The sequence below is a fragment of the Bombina bombina genome, chromosome 11 (genome assembly GCF_027579735.1).
Source record: "Bombina bombina isolate aBomBom1 chromosome 11, aBomBom1.pri, whole genome shotgun sequence".
Taxonomy (NCBI): Eukaryota; Metazoa; Chordata; class Amphibia; order Anura; family Bombinatoridae; genus Bombina; species Bombina bombina.
This window is the reverse complement of record NC_069509.1, coordinates 2635028-2648063: the sequence shown is the minus strand read 5'-3', so window position 1 is coordinate 2648063 and position 13036 is coordinate 2635028. Positions and strand designations below refer to the sequence as shown.

General features: G+C 39.5%; 1 protein-coding gene across 1 annotated transcript in view; it reads right to left on the bottom strand.

The window, feature by feature from the left end:
• Nucleotides 1–13036, bottom strand: part of SLC5A2 (solute carrier family 5 member 2) — a 520185-nt gene that overhangs the window by 317029 nt on the left and 190120 nt on the right. Inside the window, exon 5 of the mRNA XM_053694827.1 lies at nucleotides 12842–12977. Within this exon, the coding sequence (XP_053550802.1) occupies nucleotides 12842–12977 (136 nt within the window). The remainder of the gene's footprint in view (nucleotides 1–12841; nucleotides 12978–13036) is intronic.

The window sequence follows — 13036 nt, the reverse complement described above, 5'->3', positions numbered from 1 at the left end:
TTTAGAAAAAACATTCTTAATAAAGATTCTAGCTTGCGGTCCATGGGATCTCTGAACAAAGTGCTATCTTCTATAGGGATAGTTGTGCGTATGGCCCCATCAAACTTAGGAACTGATTACCATACTTCCACATTGTGATCAGGAATGGGATACATTTTCTTAAATCTGGTGGAAGGAGCAAAAGGCACGCCTGTTTTTTTCCATTCCATAGATATATAGTCAGAGACTAAATCAGAGACCTGAAATACCTGTGGGATATTTGGTGGAGCTTTAAAAAAACATAATTTATGTAAGAACTTACCTGATAAATTCATTTCTTTCATATTGGCAAAAGTCCATGAGCTAGTGACATATGGGATATACAATCCTACCAGGAGGGGCAAAGTTTCCCAAACCTCAAAATGCCTATAAAAACACCCCTCACCACACCCACAATTCAGTTTAACGAATATCCAAGTAGTGGGGTGATAAAGAAAGGAGTAAAAAGCATCAACAAAGGAATTTGGAAATAATTGTGCTTTATACAAAAAAATCATAACCACCACAAAAAGGGTGAGTCTCATGGACTCTTGCCAATATGAAAGAAATTAATTTATCAGGTAAGTTCTTACATAAATTATGTTTTCTTTCATGTAATTGGCAAGAGTCCATGAGCTAGTGACGTATGGGATAGCAATACCCAAGATGTGGAACTCCACAGAAGAGTCACTATAGAGGGAGGGATAAAAATAATAACAGCAACTTTCAGCAGAAAAAAATTAATCCGCAACCCAAAATATAAGTTTATTCTCATAAATGAAAAGAAAAAACTTAAACATAAGCAGAGGAATCAAACTGAAACAGCTGCCTGAAAAACTTTTCTACCAAAAACTGCTTCCGAAGAAGCACATACATCAAAACAGCAGAATTTAGTAAATGTACGCAAAGAAGACCAAGTTGCTGCTTTGCAAATCTAATTAACTGAAGCTTCATTCTTAAAAGCCCACAAAGTGAAGACTGATCTAGTAGAATGAGCTGTAATTCTCTGAGGCGGGGCCTGACCCGACTCCAAATAAGCCTGATGAATCAAAAGCTTTAACCAAGATGCCAAGGAAATGTCAGAAGCCTTCTGACCTTTCCTAGAACCAGAAAAGATAATAAATAGACTAGAAGTCTTCCTTAAATCTTTAGTAGCTTCAACATAATATTTCAATGCTCTTGCAACATCCAAAGAATGTAAGGATCTCTCCTAAGAATTCTTAGGATTAGGACACAAAGAAGGAACAACAATCTCTCTATTAATGTTGTTAGAATTCACAACCGCCTTATCCTGATGGAAAATCAGAAAAGGAGATTCACAAGAAAGAGCTGATAATTCAGAAACTCTTCTAGCAGAAGAGATGACCAAAAGGAACAACACTTTCCAAGAAAGTAGTTTAATGTCCAAAGAATGCATAGGCTCAAACGGAGGAGCCTGTAAAGCCTTCAAAACCAAATTAAGACTGCAAGGAGGAGAAATTGATTTATTGACCGGCTTGATATGGACCAAAGCCTGTACAAAACAATGAATATCAGGAAGCTTAGCAATCTTTCTGTGAAATAAAACAGAAAGAGTAGAGATTTGTCCCTTCAAGGAACTTGCAGACAAGCCTTTATCCAAACCATCCTGAAGAAACCGTAAAATTCTAGGAATTCTAAAAGAATGCCAGGAAAATTTATGAGAACACCATGAAATAAAAGTCTTCCAAACTCGACAATAAATCTTCCTAGAAACAGATTTACGAGCCTGTAACATAGTATTAATCACTGAGTCAGAGGAACCTCTATGATTAAGCACTAGACGTTCAATTTCCATACCATCAAATTTAATGATTTGAGATCCTGATGGAAAAAAACAGACCTTGAGACAGAAGGTCTGGTCTTAAAGGAAGTGGCCAAGGTTGGCAACTGGACATCTGAACAAGATCCACATACCAAAACCTGTGAGGTCATGCTGGAGCTACCAGCAACACAAACAATTGTTCCATGATGATCTTGGAGATCACTCTTGGAAGAAGAACTAGAGGCGGGAACATATAAACAGGTTGGTAACACCAAGGAACTGCTAACGCATCCACCCCCTCTGCCTGAGGATCCCTGGATCTGGACAGGTACCTGGGAAGTTTGTTTAGATGGGAAGCCATCAGATCTACCCCACATCTGAACAATCTGAGAAAACACATCTGGATGGAGCAACCACTCCCCCGGATGTAAAGTCTGATGGCTGAGATAATCTGCTTCCCAATTGTCTACACCTGGGATATGAATCACAGAAATTAGACAGGAGCTGGATTCCGCCCAAGCAAGTATTCAAGATACTTCTTTCATAGTTTGGGGACTGTGAGTCCCATCCTGATGATTGACATATGCCACTGTTGTAATATTGTCTGTCTAAAAACAAATGAACGGTTCTCTCTTCAACAGAGGCCAAACCTAAAGAGCCCTGAAAATAGTGTGGAGTTCTAAAATATTGATTGGTAACCTCGCCTCTTGAGATTTCCAAACCCCTTGTGCTGTCAGAGATCTCCAGACAGCTCCCCAACCTGAAAGACTTACATCTGTTGTGATCACAGTCCAGGTTGGACGAACAAAAGAGGCCCCTTGAACTATACGATGGTGATCTAACCACCAAGTCAGAGAGAGTCGAACATTGGGATTTAAGGATATTAATTGTGATATTTTTGTATAATCCTTGCACCACTGATTCAGCATACAAAGCTGGAGAGGTCTCATATGAAAACGAGCAAAGGGGATCGCATTCGATGCTGCAGTCATGAGACCTAAAACTTCCATGCACATAGCTACTGAAGGGAATGATTGAGACTGAAGGTTTCGACAAGCGGAAATAAATTTTAATCGTCTCTTGTCTGTTAGAGACAGAGTCATTGACACTGAATCTATCTGGAAACCTAAAAAGGTGACCCTTGTCTGAGGAATCAAGAAACTTTTTGGTAAATTGATCCTCCAACCATGTCTTTGAAGAAACAACATTAGTTGATTCATGTGAGATTCTGCAGAATGTAAAGACTGAGCTAGTACCAAGATATCGTCCAAATAAGGAAACACCGCAATACCCCATTCTCTGATTACAGAGCGTAGGGCATCGAGAACCTTTGAAAAGATTATTGGAGTTGTTGCTAGGCCAAATGGAAGAGTGACAAATTGTCTAGAAAAGAGAATCTCAGAAACTGATAGTTGTCTGGATGAATTGGAATATGAAGATATGCATCCTGTAAGTCTATTGTGGACATATAATGCCCTTGCTGAACAAAAGGCAGAATAGTCCTTATAGGCCCCTATTTATCAAATGTGTTGCGGACCTGATCCGACAGTGCAGATCAGGTCCTCAACACCTCGCTAAATGCGGAGAGCAATACGCTCTCCGCATTTAACATTGCACCAGCAGCTCACAAGAGCTGCTGATGCAACACCGCCCCCTGCTGACTCGTGGCCAATCGGCCACCAGCAGGGGGGTGTCAATCAACCCGATCGTACTCGATTGGGTTGATTTCCGGCGATTCCTGTCCGCCTGCTCTGAGCAGGCGGACAGGGTTATAGAGCAGCGGTCAAGGGCACACCACTAGAATGGTCAGGCAGGCAGGGTTTGGCAATAGTAAAGCAGTCCAAGGGCACACCACTAGAATGGTCAGGCAGGCAGGGGTTGGCAACAGTAAATCAATCCAGCAGTTTAAGGGTTAAGGAAGGTAGAGTAGTCAGGCAGGCAGGTTCAGCAACAGCAAACAATCCAGCAGTTCAAGGGTTAAGGCAGGTAGAGTAGTCAGGCAGGCAGGTTTAGTAACGATAAGAGGCACAGGAGAGAACGATCTGTCACACCCAGGAGCACACAAGGCAACACCTATACTTGGGCAGTGACAGATCATTCCTCCCAGATTCAAATAGGCGCAGATTCGCGCCTCAGAGGTCCGCCCGGCATCTGGAGCATGCGGCGATGATGTCAGCGCTGCACGCATCCAGAGCCGACACTGACCCTGACAACAAGCAGAGAAGGAGATGCTGCGCCCCTAGCAACGGCTAGAGCGGCGCAGAATGACAGATTAGGTTTATGTTCCTTATTTTGTTGAAAGGAACAAAAACGGTTAGAAGCTTTAGATTTAACCTTAGGTCTTTTATCCTGAGGCAAAAAAAACTCCCTTCCCCAAGTGACAGTTGAAATAATCGAATCCAACTGAGAACCAAATAACTTATTACCTTGGAAAGAAAAAGATATTAATCTAGACTTAGATACCATATCAGCATTCCAATATTTGAGCCACAAAGCTCTTCTAGCTAAAAAGACATGGATTTAACATCAATTTTGATGATATAAAAAATGGCATAACAGATAAATGATTAGCAAGTGAACAATGCTAGACAAATCAGGATCCATTTCCTGTTGTGCTAAGCTTTCCAACCAAAAAGTTGATGCAGCTGCAACATCAGCCATAGAAATTGCAGGCCTGAGAATATAGCCAGAATATAAATAAGCTTTCCTTAGATAAGATTCAAGTTTCCTATCTAAAGGGTCCTTAAAGGAAGTACTATCTTCCATAGGAATAGTAGTACGTTTGGCAAGAGTAGAAATAGCCCCATCAACTTTGGGGATCTTTTCTAAAAACTCCATAACTAACTGCTGGCAAAGGATACAATTTTTTAAACCTTGAAGAACGGATAAAAGAAGTACCAGGCCTATTCCATTCCTTAGAAATCATATCAGAAATAGCATCAGGAACTGGAAAAACCTCTGGAGTAACCACAGGAGGTTTATAAACAGAATTTAAATGTTTACTAGTTTTAGTATCAAGAGGACTAGTTTCATCAATATCCAATCTAATCAACACCTCTTTTAACAAGAAACGAATATACTCCATTTTAAATAATTAAGTAGATTTGTCAGTGTCAATATCTGAGGAAGGATCTTCTGAATCAGACAGATCCTCATCAGATGAGGATAATTCCGTATGTTGTCGGTCATTTGAAATTTCATCAACTTTATGAGAAGTTTTAAAAGACCTTTTACGTTTATTAGAAGTCGGGATAGCAGACAAAGCCTTCTGAATCGCATCAGCAATAAAATCTTTTATATTCACAGGGATATCATGTACATTAGATGTTGAAGGAACAACAGGCATTGTACTAGTACTGATGGATACATTCTCTGCATGTAAAAGCTTATCATGACAACTGTTACATACTACAGCTGAAGATATAATCTCCGCTAACTTACAACATATACACTAAGCTTTGGTAGAACTGTTATCAGGCAGCAGGGTTCCAACAGTGGTTTATGAGACAGGATCAGATTGAGAAATCTTGCAAATGTAAGAGAAAAAAACAACATATAAAGCAAAATTATCAATTTTCTTATATGGCAGTTTCTGGAATGGGAATAAAATGCTAACAGCATAGCCCTCTGAGCATAAAAAAAGTCAAGAGGCATATAGGAAGTGGGGTTTAAATAATTAAATTATTTGGCGGCAAGTATGACGCGCAATTCAAAATGAATTTTTTTGGCGCTAACAACATCCGGAAATGACGCAACTCGCGTCATGGCAGACGCAACCTTGTGCAAGGAAACGTGGCGTCAACTAAGACGCCGGAAATGACAAATTTGTGTCACCGAACGTACCTTTGCGCCAAAAAAGAAAATTTATGCTTACCTGATAAATGTATTTCTTTTTTGACACGATGAGTCCACGGATCATCTTAATTACTAATGGGATATTCACCTCCTGGTCAGCAGGAGGAGGCAAAGAGCACCACAGCAGAACTGTTAAATAGCTCCTCCCTTCCCTCCCACTCCAGTCATTCAACCAAAGTTAGGAAGAGAAAGGAAAAGCCAAGGTGCAGAGGTGTCTGAAGTTTACAATAACCCACAACCTGTCTAAAAGAACAGGGCGGGCCGTGGACTCATTGTGTCAAAAAAGAAATACATTTATCAGGTAAACATAAATTTTCTTTTCTTTTTTAAGACACGATGAGTCCAAGGATCATCTTAATTACTAATGGGATTCAATACCCAAGCTAGAGTACACAGATGATACGGGAGGGACAAGACAGGGAACCTAAATGGAAGGCACCACTGCTTGAAGAACCTTTCTCCCAAAAGCGGCCTCAGCCAAGGCAAAAGTGTCAAATTTGTAGAACTTTGAAAAAGCGTGAAGAGAGGACCAAGTTGCACAGATGATACGGGAGGGACAAGACAGGGAACCTAAATGGAAGGCACCACTGCTTGAAGAACCTTTCTCCCAAAAGCGGCCTCAGCCAAGGCAAAAGTGTCAAATTTGTAGAACTTTGAAAAAGCGTGAAGAGAGGACCAAGTTGCAGCCTTGCAAATCTGTTCCACAGAAGCTCCATTTTTGAATGCCCATGAGGAAGCAACAGCCCTCGTGGAATGAGCCGTAACTCTCTCGGGAGGCTGCTGTCCAGCAGTCTCATATGCAAGACGTATGATACTTTTCAGGCAAAAAGAAAGAAGTAGCCGTAGCTTTCTGTCCCTTACGTTTTCTTGAAGAAGAAAAAAGACTGACGAAAGTCCTTAGTCGCCTGCAGGTAAAACTTTAAAGCACGGACTATGTCCAAATTGTAAACGAGGTGGAGAGCGCAATCTAACACAGCCTCAACGTAGCCCTGCCCCTTGTGGGCGTGATAACACTCCATTTCCCGGCACTTTCATTATGTCTGTGCCTTGAGATAGATGAAAGTGCAGCCCAAAAATGGCACCAAAGGTAACTCCACCCATCATGGGCGTATCACTAAACAATCTCCCGGTCGCCATTAATATGTATAGATAGGCTACCGGGAGCTAACTGAACCACACAATTATGTATACTCTGTTTAGAAATTGGGGACGATTGTGCTACCGCATGTTAGGTAGTGTTATAGCCCAAGTGAGAGACCCAAACAATCATCTCCTGAGTCTTATTACTTTGTCCCAAGTGATTGAGGCCCCCAGAGTACAAGTCACACTTAGTCCCCTTAGCCCCCAGTGCCTGCTAAAAATGTGCTGTCACAGGATCCCCTCCCTTTATAGGAATAGAAGGAATGTGCTGTCTCAGGATCCCCTCCCTTTATAGGAATAGGAGGAATGCCCCAATAAAGGAGTTATATCCCAATAAAGTGCTCCACTTCCTCTGAGATCTTCCCAGACCCAGAATAAAAAGTTAGCACTTACCTTTAAAATCTGCCCGACAGCAAGGCAGCTCAGCAGGTTTATGAGGGCCTCTCCCTCACATAGCCCTGTGGAAAAAGGATAGAGCCTGAGTAATCTTACTTAAGCCATCAGAGTTAGGGCAGCATCAATGTATGGGAGGCGCAGTGAGAATTATGTCCCACAAGTTCCCATTGCTCTAAAGCCACTAAGGATCTACTGAAGAGACAGATATGGACTACTGCTACACCCTAGGATAAAGCAGCACACTCTGGCACTACTTTAAAAATAATAAACTCTTGATTGAAGAATCTATACTAACACCTCACTTTACCTCTTCCTAGCACTAACGTAGGCAAAGAGAATGACTGGAGTGGGGGGAAGGGAGGAGCTATTTAACAGCTCTGCTGTGGTGCTCTTTGCCTCCTCCTGCTGACCAGGAGGTGAATATCCCATTAGTAATTAAGATGATCCGTGGACTCATCGTGTCTTAAAAAAGAAAGAAAACATTCTTGCGCCAAGAATGAGGTAATAAATATCAGCATTTTGTGACCTCACAAGCCAAATTTTGCTCACTAAAATTAATGAAAAAGCAGTCAATTTGAAGAAAAGACTATACCCCAGGTAAGAAAAAATAACTTCCGAAATATGTTTCCCAATTTTGAAACTGATAGTCTGCAAAAGGAAATATACATAAACCTGACTCATGGCAAATATAAGTACAATACATATATTTAAATCTTTATATTAATACATAAAGTGCCAAACCATAGCTGAGAGTGTCTTAAGTAATGAAAACATACTTACCTGAAGACACCCATCCACATATAGCAGATAGCCAAACCAGTACTGAAACGGTTATCAGTAGAGGTAATGGAATATGAGAGTATATTGTCGATCTGAATAAGGGAGGTAGGAGATGAATCTCTACGACCGATAACAGAGAACCTATGAAATAGATTTCCCGTGAGGAAAACCAAAGAATCAATAGGTGATACTCTCTTCACATCCCTCTGACAAACACTGTACTCTGAGAGGAATCGGGCTTCAAAATGCAGAGAAGCGCATATCACAGAAGAAAATCAAGCACAAACTTACTTCACCACCTCCATAGGAGGCAAAGTTTGTAAAACTGAATTTCTAATTTACTCCTATTTCAACTTTTCCTTCGTTCTCTTGCTATCTTTATTTGAAAAAGGAAGCTAAGCTTTTTTTTGTGTTCAGTATTTTGGACAGCCCTTTTTTATTGGTGGATGAATTTATCCACCAATCAGAAATGGGCCGGCATCTAAACTTACATTTCTGCATTTCAAATAAAGATACCAAGATAATGAAGAAAATTTGATAATAGGAGTAAATTAGAAAGTTGCTTAAAAGGTCATGCTCTATCTGAATCATGAAAGAAAAAAATTGGGTTCAGTGTCCCTTTAATATTATTATTTTATTTTAAGCATGGCATGATCAAGCGGTTGTAGCCAAAATATTGTCTTTTTCTTACTTCAGTCTTGGGGGTCTAGTTATCAAGCCGTCAACCGCAAATACGCTGGAATTCCGCAGCGTATTTGTGGCGAGGCTGATTCGCCTTAGTTATCAACTCCTACTGCCCGGCAAAAGTAGAATCTAGTGACGTAAGCTTCGATCCGCCGGACTCAGTCCGACACAGATCGATGCTTACGTCACTACAGATGTTCCGAACGCAAGTTCGGCACAATCTGACTACTTTTGGTAGTTATGAAACTACTACCAGGTACGCTCGCCCCTATTCCGGGCCAGCGTACCTGGTTTTCAATTTGCCGCCCTGGAGGTGGGGGATCCCATAGGAATCAATGGGAGTCTGAAAGCAGCGAAAGCTCATGTTCGCTGCTGCCCGATATCCCATTGATTCCTATGGGAAACGTATGAACCTAACACCCTAACATGTACCCCGAGTCTAAACACCCCTAATCTGCCCCCCCATACACCGCCGCAACTAAATAACTTTATTACCGCTTAAACCGCCGCTCCCGGACCTCGCCGCAACTATAATAAACATGTTAACCCCTAAACCGCCACTCCCTGACCCCGCCGCCACCTACATTATACATATTAACCCCTAATCTGCTGCCCTCTATACCGCCGCCACCTACATAAACTTATTAACCCCTATCCTGCGGATCTCGGACCCCTCCACAACTAAATAAATTGTTTAACCCCTAAACCGCCGCTCCCGGACCCCGCCGCCACCTATATAAAAATTATTAACCCCTATCCTGCCCCCCCTATACCGCCGCCACCTATATTAAAATTATTAACCCCTAAACCTAAGTCTAATACTAACCCTAACCCCCCCTAACTTAAATATTATTTTAATAAATCTAAATAATATTACTCGTATTAACTCAATTAATCCTATTTAAAACTAAATACTTACCTGTAAAATAAACCCTAAGATAGCTACAATATAACTAATAATTATATTGTAGCTATTTTAGGATTTATTTTTATTTTACAGGCAACTTTGTATTTATTTTAACTAGGTACAATAGTTATTAAATAGTTATTAACTATTTAATAACTACCTAGCTAAAATAAGTACAAAATTACCTGTAAAATAAATCCTAACCTAAATTACAATTAAACCTAACACTACACTATCATTAAATAAATTAAATAAATTACCTACAATTACCTAAAATTAAATAAAATAAAATAAAATAAACTATATTACAAACACTAAATTACAGAAAATAAAAAAGAATTACAAGAAGTTTAAACTAATTACACCTAATCTAAGCCCCCTAATAAAATAATAAAGTCCCCCAAAATAAAAAAATGCCCTACCCTATTCTAAATTACCAAGTAACCAGCTCTTTTACCAGCCCTTAAAAGGGCTTTTTGCGGGGTATTGCCCCAAAGTAATCAGCTCTTTTACCTGTAAAAAAAAATACAACCCCCCCAACATTAAAACCCACTACCCACATACCCCTACTCTAACCCACCCAACCCCCCTTAAAAAAACCTAACGCTAACCCCCTGAAGATCATCCTACCTGGAGCCGTCTTCACCCAACCGGGCCGAAATCTTCATCCAAGGTGCGCAGAGGAGGTCCTTCATCCGGTAGAAGTCTTCATCCAGGCGGCGTCTTCAATCTTCATCCATCCGGAGCGGAGCGGAGCCATCTTCAAAGGAGCCAACGCGGACCCATCCTCTTCAACCGACGACTTCCCGACGAATGAAGGTTCCTTTAAGGGACTTCATCCAAGATGGCGTTCCTCGAATTCCGATTGGCTGATAGGATTCTATCAGCCAATCGGAATTAAGGTAGGAAATCGGATTGAGCTCGCATTCTATTGGCTGATTGGGGGCTTTATTATTTTATTAGGGGGCTTAGATTAGGTGTAATTAGTTTAAACTTCTTGTAATTCTTTTTTATTTTCTGTAATTTAGTGTTTGTTTTTTTTTGTACTATAGTTTATTTTATTTTATTTAATTTTAGGTAATTGTAGGTAATTTATTTAATTTATTTAATGATAGCTTAGTGTTAGGTTTAATTGTAACTTAGGTTAGGATTTATTTTACAGGTAATTTTGTACTTATTTTAGCTAGGTAGTTATTAAATAGTTAATAACTATTTAATAACTATTGTACCTAGTTAAAATAAATACAAAGTTGCCTGTAAAATAAAAATAAATCCTAAAATAGCTACAATATAATTATTAGTTATATTGTAGCTATCTTAGGGTTTATTTTACAGGTAAGTATTTAGTTTTAAATAGGAATAATTTAGTTAATAATAGTAAGTTTTATTTAGATTTATTAAAATAATATTAAAGTTAGGGGGGTGTTAGTGTTAGACTTAGGTTTAGGGGTTAATAAGTTTAATGTAGGTTGTGGCGGTGTAGTGGGGGGCAGGATAGGGGTTAATAAGTTTAATATAGGTGGCGGTGGGCTCCGGGTGCGGCGGTTTAGGGTTTAAACAATTTATTTAGTTAAGGCGGGGTCCGGAATCCGCAGGATAGGGGTTAATAACTTGAATATAGGTGGCGGCGGTGTAGTGGGGGGCAGGGCAGGATAGGGGTTAATAGGTATAATGTAGGTGGTGGCGGGGTCCGGGAGCGGCGGTTTAGGGGTTAATACATTTATTATAGTTGCGGCGGGGTCCAGGAGCGGCGGTTCAGGGGGTAATAACTTTATTTAGGTGCGGGGGGCTCCGGGAGCGGCGGTATAGGGGGTAAAACAGTGTAGTTTAGTGTGGGTGCTTAGTGACAGGCTATCAAAAAAGCTGCGAAGAAGCCGATGAGCAGCGAGATCGATGACTGTTAGTTAACAACAATCCGCTGCTCATCGCTCCGTACTTGGTGCGCAGCTTTTTGCTAACTTTGGAGAACGTATTCAGGTCCGCGGCGGCGATGGTAGGCAAGCGTATTGGGCCAGCGAATGCAGCTAAGTAGACGGCTTGATACATAGGGGCCTTGCAATGTATCCCACTTCTGACACCCAGTGTTAATTTCGTCGACTAAAACTAGACTAAAATGACTATAAAACTAAAGAAATTCTGATGACTAAAATATGACTAAAACTAAAATGACATTTTAGTCAAAAGACAATGACTAAAACTAAATCAAAATTTGCTGACAAAAACATTTTATGAAAGGTGTTATAATCAATCCATATCCAATTACTTTTCTTTTGTAAAATTTACGAAACTTAATTTTATTAAATGTTAAGCTAAATAAAGACGTTATATACCACAACAGTTAAATCTGTTATATCTGTATTGCATGTTCAAACCTTAATACCATAAATAAAAACAGGTTAATAAACCTTTACTCCAGGAGTATATAATGAGTTTGGAAGTTCTAGAGCAGTGCTAATAACTTTGCCGAAAATTTTACGAATCTGTGAATAATAAATTGATTCTTCCTATTGAAATAAGCATAACCCATGAATATGGGTTTGTTATGCCTGTGCTAGCTGTAGAAACTTTTTGTTGTGTTGAGTTACTTGATACTTGTTTTAATTATTAACAGAGAACTGTTAAAGTTTTCATATTGGGTAATATGTTCAATACAGCCAATACAGTTTACAGTTTTGTTTTTTTATATTTTAAAGTTGCACTTCTGTTTGTTTATGAAACTTGGTTTTATTTAATTTTAAGTTTAATAAAGATGTTATATATCATAATGGCTAAATCTGTATCTATAGTGCATGTTTAAACCTTAATACCATAAATATTAACATGTGTTATGTTTACTCCTGGAGTATATAATCAGTTTTCAAATGATAGAGAAATGCTTAAATAATGCATTACACTTTAACTAAACCCCTTAAATTTTAGTCGACTAAAATCTACTGGAGATTCAGTCGACTAAAACTAGACTAAAACTAAAACAATTCAGATGACTAAAATACGACTAAAACTAAAATGGCATTTTAGTCAAAAGACTAAAACTAAGACTAAATTGAAATTTGCCGTCAAAATGAACACTGCTGACACCAAATGTATAAAGTTAGAGATTATGATCTACAAAAACTTGTAAATGTCAGATTATTAAATACTCTGTGCTACCCATCTTATACAAATACACAGACTCGTTTAACACAAATCACATACAGACTCATATGCCACAATTGCACACAGACTCCTCTAACACAATCACACACAGATTTCAGTACACAAAGTATCAGTGCCATTACCTGTATACAGGACTCTGCTAATCATCCCTGGCATTACCATGAGGAACATTGGAAGGATCTTCAGATATCCACACAACACACAACCCAACTTCACATGTGTTATAGAACGAGCTGCCAGACAACGTTGCACAATCACCTGCATAAAATAGCACAATGTGAGATACAGAGTAGAAAATGTAACTTGTAAGGGAAGAA